The sequence below is a fragment of the Caretta caretta genome, chromosome 9, assembly GCF_965140235.1.
Source record: "Caretta caretta isolate rCarCar2 chromosome 9, rCarCar1.hap1, whole genome shotgun sequence".
NCBI lineage: Eukaryota > Metazoa > Chordata > Testudines > Cheloniidae > Caretta > Caretta caretta.
The window spans coordinates 12055598-12071425 of NC_134214.1; the positions used below are offsets into that span (position 1 = coordinate 12055598).

Sequence of the window (15828 nt, forward strand, 5' to 3'; positions counted from 1 at the left end):
CAGTAGAACCCACTAGGGTTGTGGATGCATTTATCTCTGTTTTTGCTTCAGCAAGGGCTGACTTTTTGTGATTACATTTCATAGCCAGTGCAAGGGGGATGGAGGAGAGAGAAAAAAGGGAAATGCAACTGAGTGGTGGCAAGAAAGGTCGCCTGGCAAATCTCACTACAAACAGGAGAGGTTTTGGAGGGGTGGGGCAGGGCACTAGCGAACAATTGTTCTCTCATCAGTGATATTTAACTTCTTTCATTCCCAACTGAGCAATGCCTTTGTCTATGGACTTTAAACCTCTCCCCTCCTTCCCTTTCATTCTCTTGTATGTAATTCCCAACTGCTGAAGGAACTCTAGTAACTTGCACTGTTCCTTTGTCTCCGTCAACCAATCCCCTGCACCAGCATCACTCAGATGAGCTGGCCTTTTCATAATAATTAGCTCACTCTCATGCCCTAAGTGATTGTGCAATACCTATAGGCTTGGAAGGATTAGATTTGTATCGGTAAATGTCGGCAAACATTGATTTTGCTGCACACGCACAAACTGACAAAAATATTTCTATCTAAATTTACAGATAGGCAAGTAAGAAAAATTGTGCTTGAGAACTTATTACAATTTGATTTCAGGATATTTACTTCGTATATTTTGACATGTGATGTGGACAATGTGTGTATTAATGGTTATAAAGCTTTAACTTTTTGAATTTCAGCTATTGCCATTACATAATTACTGTCTGACCACCCCCCATAAGTTCTGTGAAAATTTAAATTGATAAAAACTGAAAAAATGCTTGAAACCCATAATTTTACACAACCGTGAACATTTAAATTGGAAAAAAATTGAAAAATGCTTAAAAATTAATGCTGTTATCCGTCAAAATTACAAAACAAAATAAAAATCTAATACTGTACTGCATGTCCTCTCTATTTACACACACACACATCTATGACAACTCTCTAATTTCAGCATGTGCATCGTATCAGTGAGATGCATGGAATTTATTTAGAGTGGCATTCTGGGTTGGACAGCAAAAGTGTTGGGGAGAGTGTTGCTTGAGCAATGGTAGCCGGAGGCATGATGCCTGCGGAAAACAGAATGTCGTTGCTAGCCTTGGTGGTGGGGTTGTGCTCATGTGTGGTGACTAGCACATCTGTAAAAAGGTTCAGGGTGTGCCAACCTCAGAACGGAACTCTAAGTGCTAGTGACCGGGAGGCGGGGAGAGACCAGAAGGACCTTGGACACACATCCAGCATGTCTGATCAGACCCCTTTTGGGGTGCTGCACCAGAAACCCCTTCCATTTATCAAGCAGTTCTATCCTAGAAGTCTCTGGCAGGGGAATACTGGGAGGCAATGGCCTCTTGCATCCGTCCCTCCCTCCCTCCTCCCCCTTCACAACCACCTGGGGAAAGCCAGGGGCTGATGCTTCAGAGAGACCCTGGTTTAAAAACCACAAAACACAGTGAGTGCCATTGCAGTTTACCTTTTCTCGTCATGTCTGTAAGATGTGGAGGTCCGGCCACTGGTCCAAATAAACATCTTAGAGGATTGCCCAGTGGTGCCTTTCCTTACTGTGGAGGTCTTGGAGGGATGACGGAAGGACCTAGAAGGAGAGGGATAGTCGCTGTCAGTATTCATTTGAAACACACCAAACCATGTTGTGTCCATCGTGCTAAGTTCCCGGGCCTGGATTCCTATCCACTTGGCAGTGCTCAGTGGGCTCTGGGCCAAGCAGGTGGGCCTTCTGATTATTCGAGGCGATATGTAAAATAACAGAGATGCCCTCTCTGTACCCTTCCAGGAGCTTTGCTGGACACAAAGTTATCTTCTACTTTTTTCTCTCGCTCATTTGTTTTGCTAGCACTGGCTCACATCAGAGATAAGATGTCGTTTCCTTGCCTGTGCTTTACTGCCCGGACAAACGCTTGCTTTGCTGTTGGATCAACCTTGCACACACTCTGGAAAATGAAAACTTCACCTTGGGGTGAACTCCAAGCGCTGGCTAAACAATAGGCTGGAATCTTTTGCTGTTCCCATCACTTTTGTATGCTTTCCTCCTTGGCCTGAGACCTCTTGATACATTTGTTCTAAGCAGCCATAGATTTTAAATAATTATGTGAGCCCATGATGTATTCAGAATGCACTGATCTGTCACCAAACTCCTAGTTAAATCTAACTGCAGTTACAGTCCCTCTCCCAGCTGGCATTCTGATTGGCGCTGCTTGAGAGAATCATAGCAACTTGACTAGGTGCTCCATTGATGCATGCAGAATAAATGTTGAGGACAGTTTGTTTTCCTTTTTCTATTGCTCATATAATGGATTAACTCTTTGATTGCCAGGATTCTTAGCTGGCTCTTAGGCACTAATATAATAAACATGATTAATAAGATCAGGCTAAGATCATCCATGGGCTGATCTTTCTGGTGAGTCCCTGCCAGCATTATACCTTTTCCCCAGCATGTCAACATGATGTATATTAATTAACAGGTTATATATCTGTTACAGTTCATTATGGGCTCAGTCCTGCAACCCTAAATCAGTCAAAATTCCCAGTTGGGTACCTTGCCTCAGTAAAGATGGAGTTGCAGCACCTGGAGCTATTTATTCTTTTGGAAGTCTATCTGATATCACTATAGACTATAAAAGGATTTATTGTTCCAAACCTGCTTAGCTGACAGAGTCATGGTTGTCTTAGAAGCAGAACCAGGATTTTGTTTTTTAAATGGACTCCAATTAATTTCCTCCTACTGTCCCCTTAATCTACACTCCCTTCAGCAAATTCTCCCACTCTTAAGATTTATGTTTTCTTTCATACCCCCAACCCACTGCCCGCCTGGCACAACCTCCCACTTCATGTCTGCCAAGCAGGCTCTCTATCCTCCGCCTGCCATAGCTCCTTCCTACTGCCTTCTAATTTACAGTGATTTCCCTAAACACTCCCTGAGCAAAACTGCTGCCCGGGGCTTTCTCTTTTCTATGGCAGGGCATGATACCAGTAGCATTTCATTTTCAGAGCTTATGATTTAAAGAGGGGAGAAATGTAAAGGAGTTTTGATCTAGGGTTTTGGTTTGGATTCACTTCTCCCTTTTAATTCATCCCTACCTAGGTTTGCCAGGATCCAATTTATTTCTTTATAATTTTGATGGATGTTTATTTTTAAGCATTGTATTTTTTTATCTATTTGAATTTTCACCAAATTATGGGTTTTATGCATTTAACATGTTTTATTGCTTTAAATTTTCACAGTTGTGGGAAATTGTGGCAGGGGGGAGTCAGACAATTATTTAATGACAGTAGATGTTGAGATTGAAGGAGTTAAAGCTTTTTAACCGTTAAAGCACAAGTTGTCAACCTCACCTGTCAAAGTATACAAAATAAATATCCTTAAATCAATCCCTAATAAGTTCTCAAAATAATTTTTCTTACTTTGCCAATTTTATTTATCATCATTAAATATTTTTTGTCACTTTGTGTGCATATGGTAAAATCAATGTTTACCGACATTCACTGATAAAAAGTTAATCCTTCCCAACCTAACTATATCTCAATTGGTTCTGAACACTCATCCTTACAAACAAGTGACTTAATGATGCTCAGCATCTCACCAGATCGGGCCCTTGATTGTGAAGTCCCTTTGGGCAGAGGCCATATCTCATTCTATGATTTGTAAAGCGCTGTGTGCATTTATTGCTCTGTGGAGCAGGACTCAATAATAAAAATGAAATAGTCTGGATTCTAAGTGCCTTAATGTAGAAGCTTTTCATATCTCAGTGGCCATTCCCTAGCTCACTGAGAAATAAACGCGGCTGTTTGTGGTTTCCACTGAGGGTGCACATGCATTCCAGAGTGCTGTCTGTGTAAAAAAACATGCTGTAACGCCACCATCTACAAAGTCATACAAGGGCTGATTCATGAATTTGCGTAGCTGTCAACCTGACTGAGACGGATTTGGAGGGAAAAAACCAGAGCTAGGTCTGAGTTGAAATTCAGCTTGGAGTGTGAGAGGGCTGGAATCCAAATCTGGATTTGGATCAGAATTTCACAGCTGGACCCCTATTTCAGTAATGGGGCAAACAAAACCCTGGGTCTTTTCACTTCAAACTTTGCAGAGGAGTGGGAAGGAGGCTTGACATTTAGAGAAACCACCACCAAAACATTCTGCCAATTTAGGCCTTGGGGTGACACCATAAAAAGCTACAATGTATATCAGTGAGTGGGCTTTTTGGCAAGTGCTCAGTGCCCTATTGTTAGCACTGAGCACCCTCAAAATCACACTGAAATTAATAAAATCCATTTGTTACTCTGGGGCAGGGACCATCTTTTTGTTCTGCGTTTGTACAGTGCCTGGCGCACTAGGATCATGGTCTATCACTGGGGCTCCTCGGCGCTACCACAAAATAAATCAGTAATCTGAGTATTTGTATCACACTCATCGGTGGACGCAGATTAGGCAGGAAGGAGAGCTCTTTGCACCAGCCAAAGAGGAGGGAGAGCACTGCTTAAACAAACAAGGAAGAAGAAAGGAAGCTGTGTTCTCCCAGTCTCCTTACTTTAACCCCTGATCATAGAATATCAGGGTTGGAAGGGACCTCAGGAGGTCATCTACTCCAACTACCCGCTCAATGCAGGACCAATCCCCAATTTTTAGCCCAGATCCCTAAATGGCCCCTGAAGCAATCATTAAACTCAGAACCCTGGGTTTAGCAGGCCAATGCTCAAACCACTGAGCTATCCCCTGTCACTGTAGTAGCTGATCACCTAAACAGTCTTTTCTTTCCTTTTCACCTGAGCAAAAAACTGTAGTCAAGGATTAGGGGAACAATGTATAAGAAAAAAAAAAAGGTTAGTCTCTAAGGTGCCACAAGTACTCCTTTTCTTTTTGCAAATACAGACTAACATGGCTGTTACTCTGAAACCTGTATAAGAAAAGGCATTTGTGACTAAAATAACTATGGCTTGGAGGATGAAATAGTAGCTACCAGCATCTAATCAATCTGATGACCCATTAAGGAGAGTTTTCAAGCGGTCAGCATAGGTGCTGGAACTGGAGGTGCTGGGGGTGCTGCCCCACCCGCTGGTTTGAAGTGTTTTCCATTACATACAGGGTTTACAGTTTGGTTCAATGGCTCTCAGCACCCCCACTGTACAAATTGTTCCAGCAGCCCTGGCCATAAGAGTAGAGAACTTGGGATACAGGACTCCTGGGTCCTATTCTTGGCTCGACTACTGACTCACTGTGCAGCCATGAGTAAGGCACGGTCTACACTAGAAAATTAGGACAACATAAATACGTTGCTCAGGGTTGCGAAAAATCCACATCCCTCAGTGGTGTAGTTAAGCTGACCAAAGTCCCTGTGTAGACAGTGCTAGGCAGACGGAAGAATTCTTCTGTCAATGCAGCTACCGCCTCTCTGGGAGGTGGATTACCTACGATGACAGGGGAACCCCTCCCATTGGTGTAGGTAGTGTCTACACTGACGCACTAAAACGTTGCGGCTGTGCTCCTGAAGCGTTTTAAGTGTAGAGAAGCCCTGTGACACTCAGCTTGACTAAAATGGCCTCTAACATTGGGGGCCTCAGTTAGCAAACAGAAAATTGTGGCATCCAATACCATATTTAGTGTCCATTTTTATAAATTGAGGCCTGGCCTGAGCATCAGTTTACTCAGTCTGTTCATATGAAGCAGTTGTGAGGACTCATTGAAATCTTCAGGAGGAAGGCCTCTAAGGTTCTGTTCACACACAGTCCTATCACTCCTGTCGGTGTCACTTACTGAAAGGTAAAGTTACACACGGTGTGTGAATGGCTAAAACTAAAAGAACTGTAATAGGGCAGCTGAGTGACGCAGCTGGACCTACGCTGCGCTGATATAGCCTAAACCACTGCCATAGTCATTGGGAGACCTGGAGGAGCTTGGTTATCACAGACGTTGCTCTAAACTAAACACAGCTGAGCATACAGTTGAGGTGATATACAGCCTTCTCAGGTAGGATGAATAGTAGCAGCATCACCACAGGTAGCTACGCATCTCCTGACTCACCTAGTCAGAGTGAAGGCTTTGTGATGGCAGCCTTCAAAATGGAGAGGGGTGGCTACAATGCACAGAAGGGTGTATGGGAAGGAAGGAGAGGTCTTTTTCTCTGGAAAAGTTTGAATGATTTCATAATGTTTCAGAATGCCGGTGCCTTGGAGCTACCCATATGTGATATCATTAATGCTGCCTGCTTCATTAGCTGTGCAAGGCAAGCCACCCTTCACTATTTAACAGATAATTACATGCCTAATCTTGTGTAAAATTGTAACAGTAATGACATCACAGCAGCCACTCCAAAGGTCAGATGTAAGTGACTTGATTCAGTGTTTTCTTTAGCTGTAAGGGTCACCTATACATTATAATCCTTTCACAGGAACAATGGGGTGTGAAATCTCCAGGATCCTTCTTCTGAGGGCCTTTAGGGGAAAAGAGACATTTCACATGGAGGAATCTGAAACTAAGTTAATATATGCTGGTTCAGTGGTTTGGTTAGACAACATGTGCGTTTTCCTTGCACTAAGCTTCCTCCCCCTGCCCAAATTGTACTGCGAATGCCAGTCCTTATCCAAAACTGCAAAATAATTTACCCGTAGTATTGGAGCAGCCCCACTGATAAAAGGAAATACTTTTTCACACAACATGTAACGCAACTGTGGAACTCATTGCCGTATGATGTTATTGAGGCTTAGAATTTAGCAAGATTCAGAGAGGGACTGGACGTTTATATGAATGACAGCCATCTCCAAATTTATAAAATAATATCTACTAAAAAGAAAAGAGTTTTGAAATGGATATAAATCCTCAAAATCACATCTTAAAACAATCTCTGATTATTAAGAGTTAGGAGAGACTTTCCTGTGAGGAAGATGATCCAACATCTGCCTACTGAAGCAATATCATGTACCTTTCTCTGAAGTACTTGATGCTGGCTACTCTCAGAGACAGGATTAGAAGGACTTTGGGTCTGATCCAGTATGGCAATTCTTATGTTCCTCTTTCAATGGGGTTAATATGGAGATTGGAAAGGGAGGCCATGTTTTAGTTTTTGCAAAATCCAATTGGTCCTTGGGATCAGAGTTCCATTTTATTTAAATCACCACTGTTCCAGGGCAGGGTCTGGGGAGCTCCAGGTGTACTGAGGTAAGCAATCTATCAACAGCATTAAAATGGAGTCCAACTCCCACTAGTGTTTTCAAGTACGGGTTACATTTACCCCCTTTCCTGTGCTGCATTTTCTTAGGGGTAGACTTTGGTATCCTCACTCATGATGAGTAGCAGCATTCTCCAGGAGCAGTCCTGCTGCTTTCAATGGCACTACTGTGGCATAAATAGATATGGGCGAAATGTTTTTTGGAAAATAACAAATATGACAAAAAATGCATTTTGAGAGGCGCCAAAAAAATGCATTTGAGAGTCATCAAAACTATTCACTAATTTGGGTTGATTTTGGTAAATAAGTTTCAGCCAAAAAAAAAAAAAAAGGGGTGGGGGTGGGGAATTTCAGAAATGTTAATGGTTTGTTTCATCATTTTTCAAATGAACTGTTTCAACATTTTGTTTTGAATCAACATGACATTTAGAAAATGTCATTTCAAAATTATGTGCAAATGGTTCATTCAACCTGAACAATTTTTTCTGGTTTTTCATTTGATGAGAGAAACAAAACAAACAAACAAAAAAAATCAATTTCATTTTGAAATGAAACAATTTCTTTTTTTTGGCCACTGACCCGAAAAACATTAATTATTTGCTCAGCTCTAGTCATAAGGTATTGCTTAACATGAGTGAAGGTGGCAGAACTGGGCCTCTGTGCTTCAGTTAGCTGTGGAGAAGATGTTTCAGATAAATGGTTTCAATTTTGGTCCACAACTATGTAAATAAAATGTCTTACTGCAAATTTGACTATGAAACAAAATTGCTCTGTGCTGTTATTAGCTCCTCTAGAAAGAGGAAACAAAGCACAGAGGAGCAATGTTTGCTTTCTATCAAGTGCTTAGCATGAAGAACATTAACTTTTTAGTTCACGTCTTTCAGATCTGTTTGTTGTCCTAGGGATGCAGCAAACTGTCCATGGGAGATTTGGCCACTGCTGAACATGGGGGAGGCAATACAGCAATTACACACACACTGTGGGTATTATCCTCACAGTTGTGATGTCACAGGGCTGTAATTCTTATATACTCACACTTCAAGGGAAATATTATGTTGAGTTCAGCAGTTTCTATCTCCATTTAAATGGTGTGCACAGGTACCAACATACAAATGCACCTCAGAAGTAGAAAAAAACTTCAGCTTATATTTTTACACCCTTGGTTATAAATAGACTGTGAAACATCGGTAGCTGCCTAGAACTTAATTGTTGCCACTACGCTGCATACAATAGTCCTTTGGCACTTCCAGCTAGCATCAGGGATGGAACTCAGATCTTCCTGCCTCAGAAGCACAGCGAAAGGAGAATCTTTCTCAGCAGCATAGGGTCTGTGACACATAGCCGAGCAGCTCTGAATTAATCCATTAGAGGAAAATGGATATACATTCTAATCGGGTCATGATAGCATTTATGCACTAAAGCCCCACTCCTGCTGAAGTCAATGGCAAACCTCCCATAGATTTTAATGGGGCAGGATTAAGTTCTAATCTAACACTTCTGCCATTTACCATGACAGTAACTTGGAAATACATGCCCACTACAGCCCAGATCAATCCAACAGCATGCAAGTCATCATTACAACCAATAATAACAGGTACAGTACTGTAAATTTAATGGTGCTTTTGATGATCAGGCAAAAAGAGTTTAATATGAGACAGCCAAAGACAAGAAAAGATGTTTCAGAGTAACAGCCGTGTTAGTCTGTATTCGCAAAAAGAAGAGGAGTACTAGTGGCACCTTCGAGACTAACCAATTTATTTGAGCATAAGCTTTTGTGAGCTACAGCTCACTTCATTGTTCCACTGAATGCATCCGATGAAGTGAGCTGTAGCTCACGAAAGCTTATGCTCAAATAAATTGGTTAGTCTCTAAGGTGCCACTGGTACTCCTTTTCTTTTATAGTGGAGGATGTGGCCCCAAAATGCTATTTGTGTGTGTATTTGCACGGACTCAAGGTCATGAGGGTCTCCTTAGCATAGAGAATACACTGGGAAGGTGACAAGGAGTAAAACAAGATTCAGAGAACTGTGACTCTTCCTCCCCCCTCACAAACAGTTTATAAAGAACAATCCCACTGTTTGAGTATTCCTAAGAATCATTTTGTTCCTGCAAGGCCAATGCCCTTCCCACTGTAATTCTAGGGAGCAGCCCTGAAAATCATTCGATAACTCACTGGCATATTACACAGGGCACTATATTCACGCCACATCACTTATCAAGGTTAGAGTTAAGTGTCTGGATGGGCTTCTAATGCCTATTACCTCTAATTCTTCACCTTTGTATAGAGTCCGAGAAGGATAGTACAGGTAATGTTTTAGGAAGGCGTGAGAGGCTGATGTTTGTCTGAGGTTTGCCTGTGTTCAGGTTTCTGACAACAATAGGCTCTTTTGAGGCCTCAGTGGGCCATTTATGGCACCAAAATAATGAGATCAATTCTCCTTATGGCATTTCACGTCTTGGATAGGGGGAAATTTGCAAAAAGATCAGCTCTTGTGTTAATTTGACACCATAAATGGTGAGGTATTAAAAGGCTTTTGAAAACCATGCATCCACATAAAGATATAATCACTGAGCTGTTTGGGTTTGCCTGAATATGGCCATTTCCTTCATTATCTAGGCTGTGAAGTATTTGGATGCACACTCCTAATATTTCCCAACTGAACAAGTCATTTGCCTCCCAAGGGGAGTCTTCTCTGTCCTTCAAGCCTTGAGGATTCCCTACTAGCCCTCAGTTTAATCTTCTACTCCTCCCTGCCTTTCACTCTGTGCACTGCAATCATGACCCTTCCCGTTGAAGAGGCCATCAATACCACTTATTACTTAGACAGAATAATTACTATTCAGTGGTGTGAGGTATTCAGTATTCCTAGTGGCTCAGCAGTCTGCTTTTGCAGTGTTCCTAGCCACAGGTACCCAGAGATAAAGCAAGAACCTGGAACCAGGAGTCAAATCCCACCCTCCCACAAACACAAGCTTTGAGGTGTATTAATTGAAGAGACAGGGACAGTCACTTGTGGCTGTGCTCAGTTCTGAGACACCAAGCAGGGAGGAAGATTATTCAGGATGGGGTATAAATAAGAGTAATAATGGGATACATTTCAGAGGAAAATATAGACTGAATATCAGGAAAAGTTTCTTAGCTATGAGGTTTGCTAGAGTGTGGAACCATCGCCCAGAGTGGTGGAATTACTGTTAATTAAGATCTTGCCTGCCTGATTCAAGGGATGGCCCAAAAGGAGTTTTCTAAGCCTAGCATCAATGATTCTAAGGCCACACAGCAGGTCAATAATAAAGCTGAGAATGGAACTCAGATTTTCTGACTCCCAGTCCTGTTCCTTAAAGACAAGACTGACCTTCTTCCTTGACTCAGTGGTAGTTTTGCCTGTGTAAGGGTAACCCATACACCTTCTGGGAATGGTGTTCTGTCCCATCTAGTGGCACTGAGTCTGTTTAAAGAGAGAGATAAAATGAGTCTGCTCTACAGTCTTAGCTAACAGCCAGGTGGCTTTTAGCTCATGCGATAGAGGCTCAAGCACTAAGCTCCAGAGGCCCCAGGTTCGATCCCACCTGTTAATGACCAGGGTCTGTCAGTGTTACATAAGGATGGCAGGTTCAGACTCACCTGTATACAAAGCACTCTAAAGTACTGTAAAGTACTTAGAGAAACTATTGCATTGTATACCAGAGCAGCAAGAACAAATACCCAGTCTGTGAGCATATAAAACCAGTGGCATTCAGGCGAATAGTGTTCACAGGAAGAAAGGCTTCAGAAGGTGGTATTTCTTGGAAAAATTCCCCTTCCCCCCGCCCCCCGGTTAAGTGGGTCAAAATACCTGCTCTTCCTGCAGGTCTTTACATTAATGCCAACATTTGCTGAGCTGGTTCGACTTGAGGCCATTACCAAAAATAAATATTACTGCAAATCAGGGATGCAGAGGAACAGAAGTAAAGCCAGCATGATCTAAGAAGAACAGCTATAAAGCAACTAGCTAAAGGAAATGCATCTGCATTAGTGGAAGACAGCTACCACTTAGGGAACATTTAACGCCCCGGTAGCAGCCACACTAAATCGTGCAGTGGCGAAGGCAATATCAAACGGCGTGACTCTACTTCAGTGCTGGCATTTACTGTAGGGCAACCAAATGGTACAGAATAGGAACAACAGACCTTAGTGCAAGACAATGACCTACATAAATAGCTCTTATTTATCTGCAAAATTTTATAAGCCACAATGCTGAATGCCGATTAAAGCAACCGGCAAATGACGGTGTACAGAACTCCATTGGTATATGCTTGTAGGGATCTCATGAATTACTCCCATGTAGAATGCCCCTCTGGCTATACATTTTTCAGCTGTGGGATTTGTCCTTTTGTTGAAGTAGCTGGGGTTTCCTCTCCAGCATGTCTCATGACCAGTGGCACCAATAAGCGCCATGCTAGCAAGCATTCCTGTCAGTCATTAGATCCTGTAAATCCCACCTCTACAGTGTGGGAGGGGGTCAGCATTGTGGAGGAGAAAGATTGGTGCTATCAGTAAACTAATGCTGCCTCTGAGAAGAGCTTAAGAAGGTAGATGGAGGATGTTGCTGCTCTATGACTTCTGCCTGTTCTCTGCCCTCCTCCTGCACCTTCCTAAGGTGTAGTTCCCAAACCCCAAATGGGGAATTCCACAGAGTGAAAGGCACCCTCAGTTTGAAATGTGGGGTTCACATGGCATGAGGGGTCACCAACATGAGGGTGGAGTTAGCTAGCTACAGAAAACAAGAGGATTTTGTTTTTTAAAAAGGCAAAATGTCTTGACTTGAGGTTACTGCCTATGATTTTTTCTACGTGTATTTCATTATTAATATTTCTCCTAGTGTTTGCAAGAATAAAACAGACCTATGAAGAAAGGGTGACACATTTATATCCCTATGCTGCAGGCCTGCACACAACCTACATAGGTTACATGTCACTTTCCCCACACCTAAGTTCTCTTAACCTCCCAGTTCCCATCTCACTTTTTACCTACCATAGTTTATGCTCCTTCTCTAATGCTGACCAATTTATTTGAGCATAAGCTTTCGTGAGCTACAGCTCACGAAAGCTTATGCTCAGATAAATTGGTTAGTCTCTAAGGTGCCACAAGTACTCCTTTTCTTTTTGCGAATACAGACTAACACGGCTGTTACTCTGAAACATCTCTAATGCTGGATTTCCATGTTGGGCGGTGGGGAGAAGATACATCTGAACAACCTCTTGAGTCTTGCCACTTAACTCTGCTTTGTAACTTTCTGCCTTCCTGCTCCTTCTCTTGTTTAGAGAAACATGCTTACTGTGACTCTGTTTAAAAGCCTCTGTGCTGAGTGTATAGAATTTAAATTCCTCACTTTTGACTTGAGGGCTTTTTGGAGCAGCTTCCTCATTTGTGTTGATATCCCCCAAACATGGCCCCGAATGTTAGTGTCACTAGCTAGTTTTTGGTATGCTCCCTCTCCTGAGGATGCTGACTGAATTATACTGGTCACTATTACTTAGTAGATCAGTGATAGTGAGTTCTTCAATCAACTACCATATGTTCCCTAGATTATCAATAAGGGAGGGACTGCTGTGCCGTGGCTACTACCTGTGACTAGGAGCTGAGGAATCCTGGGTTCTATCCTTGGCTCTGCCTCTGGGTATGTCTGTGCAGCAATCATGGGGTGTGACTGCAGCTCCAGTTGACTTAGCTGAGCTAACTATTTCAGGTACTGGAGCAGTGATGCTACAGCAGCCCATGCTTCAGTATGGTTCGTACAAGCCTTCCTGGGACCCTGCGTAATTGCTCATGTGGCTAGCCCATGCCGAAGTACATTCTGCCACAGCTTCACTACTCCAGTACCTGAGCTAACTATATTCAAGTTAGCTTGGTTATGTCTACACAAGCTGCAGTCACACTCTGTGACTACAGTATAGACATATCCCCTGAATGACCTCTAGCCAGTCATTGAATGTCTCCAGGCCTCAGTTTACTCAGTTTACTCCTCAGTAGAATGGAGATAATATTCCTCCTCTGCACTTGTGCGGGCTATTTGTATGGCACCTTGAGACGACTGAATGACTAAAGAAAAGCCAGCCTTTATTATTCTCATCATCATCTGGTGATGATGAGTTTGCAGTCCCAGCACGTGGCAATCACATCTCTTGGCGCACTGCAGTCAACGGGGATCACTGTCCCTGGGGAACAGCCAGGGATAATTGTCACCTCTGCCTGTCAAAACTCAGTAAACATTTTAAAGCTTTCTGTGCCCTGTCAATTGTAAACGCATTTGCATTTATGTAGGAAATGACATGTTGGACAAGCACTATATTCATCATTTCAAAAGCTCCCAGAGTGCCAGGGAGGGCAGGGACTATAGGTAAAATGGTCCAGCTTTGTGTGGTGTGTCCAGCAGCAGGAACAATGGCAGCAGAAAAAGTCCGGAAGGCATGAGTCTCCACTGTCTTCATAGCACACAAAACCCCACTGGGACTTGAGTGGAGAAGTTTAATGTTTGGAATCTAGCCCTAACAGAGATCTCAGGAGACTACATTAAGGAGGAAGGATGTTGAAGGCAACAATGGTGGAAGTTCACATCTAACTGTTTGAGTCACACAGTCAGTGTTTGAATCTTACTGGCACGACCAGCATTGTCACATATAAACAGGAGCTGCATGGAAAGGACGGGACATAGGGCAGGCAAAATAAAAACTGTGGTTCTCTCTGGCATTAGCCCTCCATTTCCATCTTAAACCAGAACATAGACTGGTGGTGGTTTGCTTCCAGCATAGAGCTTGAGCTGGAGTCTTCATCCTACTTCTCAATGCCAAAAATACCTTCTCCTCTAGCCTTGCTTTCCTGGGCATATAATTGGCCAGATTTCAGAAGAGCTCAGCTTCTGTTTGGACACCAGATTTTCAAAAGAGTTGGGTGCACTTTGGGAGTGGATTACTTGTGAACCTAGGTTCATGAGTGTCACAATGGGAGCTGCTGGGAGCTGCACACTGTTGAAAATCTTCCCCTACGCTGGAGCTGAGCTCTTCTGCATATACTGTGTAATGGTCTACTGTGAAGTGATATGTTAAAGGGAGATTCTCTTTGACTGTATAAATGGTTAACTCTTTACTGTATACAGGAATGTGCAGTTGGATCTATCTCCGGCCCCCATTACTGTAAGTATTCGAGCCACTCAAAACTTTCATGCATTTATCCTCACAACAGTGCAGCAAGATAAGGAAGTGCTATTATCCTCCTTTTACAGATGGGGAACTGAAGTCCACAGAGGCTATGTGACTTGCCCAAGGTCACATAGGAAGTCTGTGGCAGAACAGGGCCTTGAACACAGTTCTTAGAAATCCTAGGCTAGGAGCCTAACCACTGGACCATCCTGTCTCTCTGAGAAGCTAGTACTCTGATTGAGAAGGTAGAAACAATGGCATAATTACCCTAGGATTAAGTTTAGTGGTTAAAATAGACTGAAACATGGGGGGAAGCCAACAGTGTGCTGACAATACCAGCCAAGGAGTAGGGAAGCCGGGGGAGTGCTGTTTATCCAAGTCAGAGAATTAGGGGGAGAGCTCACTGCTGCTTTGGGATCCATGATAAAGTTAAAAGGACCATGCGCCAAATCCTGGCCCTAATGAAGTCAGTGAGAGTTCAGCCATTGACTTCAGCAGGAGCAGGCTTTGGCCCTGTGTATTTCTGTAGCTCTTAGTTTCCCACATTTCTAAGTGTACATACTTGCTTGTGCCTTGTGAAAACAGAACGGAGATTTTCATTAACTGAGCAATACCTGGCTTTGAAATGTCACCCAACGGCACGTGTCACCTGGGGAAAGCTAAGATTAAAAAACTGATGGTGGCTGTGTTTGTGGGTGGGAGGCAGAAGGAGAATTTGTGATGTGATCTGTGTGAGGGAGAGGATTTTATAGAAAAAAAAAAAAGAGGCCCCCCACCCCAGTGGAAATGACAAAGGAGGAGCAGAGATACACCAGGGAAGCGGGGGAAGGAAGGAGATAAACAGCAGCAAAACAACCCCCAAAGGAAAAGAGCAAACAGCAGGAGCAGATATGGCAGCAACTGTTCCTTCTCCCACTGCACCCATCTAATTCCTTTAGGGGGACAATCATTTCTTATCTCCTCTGTTTCAACCCCTGTGCCACAGAGGACTCAGCTGGAGCAAAGCAAAGGCAGAGGCAAAGCTAAAACTATCGTGCAGTGGGGATTGAACACTGTAGAATTACTTAGTTTTGAGTCTGGCGTTTGGATTAGCTTTAAAAAGAGACGTGCAGATAAGCAAGCAGGCAATTACAGCCCAGATGTGCCGTTTATGAATGGAAAGAGCTACAGTCTATGTGGGCCATACTGAAATTCTAATTCAGTTAGGTTCCTTTTGTCACACCATTCATCATGGATGCTATAGGAGATGGAATTAAAAAATAAATACAACTCTATATTGCTTTAGGCCTGCCTTTTTTTACTCTTTTAATTTTGTTGTTGTTGGGTTTCATTTCTGTCCAGAGAAATACAGCAGTTCAGTTTTACTGGGTCAGTAAATTGCATGAGGAGCTCAAAATACATAGCTGACAAACACCTATAGTGCCAGATATCTGGTGATTTTTTCTGGGACACAGTTAGACATGAATAATAA

The 15828-nt window shown here is 42.8% G+C and overlaps 1 protein-coding gene and 1 long non-coding RNA gene across 14 annotated transcripts in view; one reads left to right on the top strand and one right to left on the bottom strand.

Annotated features, from left to right (window-relative positions):
- The window catches only part of LOC142073160 (uncharacterized), a 130757-nt gene that overhangs the window by 37029 nt on the left and 77900 nt on the right, over positions 1-15828 (top strand). The gene's annotated exons all lie outside the window — the stretch shown is intronic.
- KCNMB2 (potassium calcium-activated channel subfamily M regulatory beta subunit 2) overlaps positions 1-15828 on the bottom strand; it is a 234427-nt gene that overhangs the window by 24861 nt on the left and 193738 nt on the right. For 10 of the 12 annotated variants that reach the window (XM_048863002.2, XM_048863007.2, XM_075132101.1 and 7 more), the window contains one exon: positions 1478-1597. In XM_048863002.2, the coding sequence (XP_048718959.1) occupies positions 1478-1597 (120 nt within the window). Of the gene's footprint in view, positions 1-1477; positions 1598-1972; positions 2068-15828 lie in introns of those variants that run through there. The other 2 variants (XM_075132099.1, XM_075132098.1) reach the window with 2 other exon arrangements.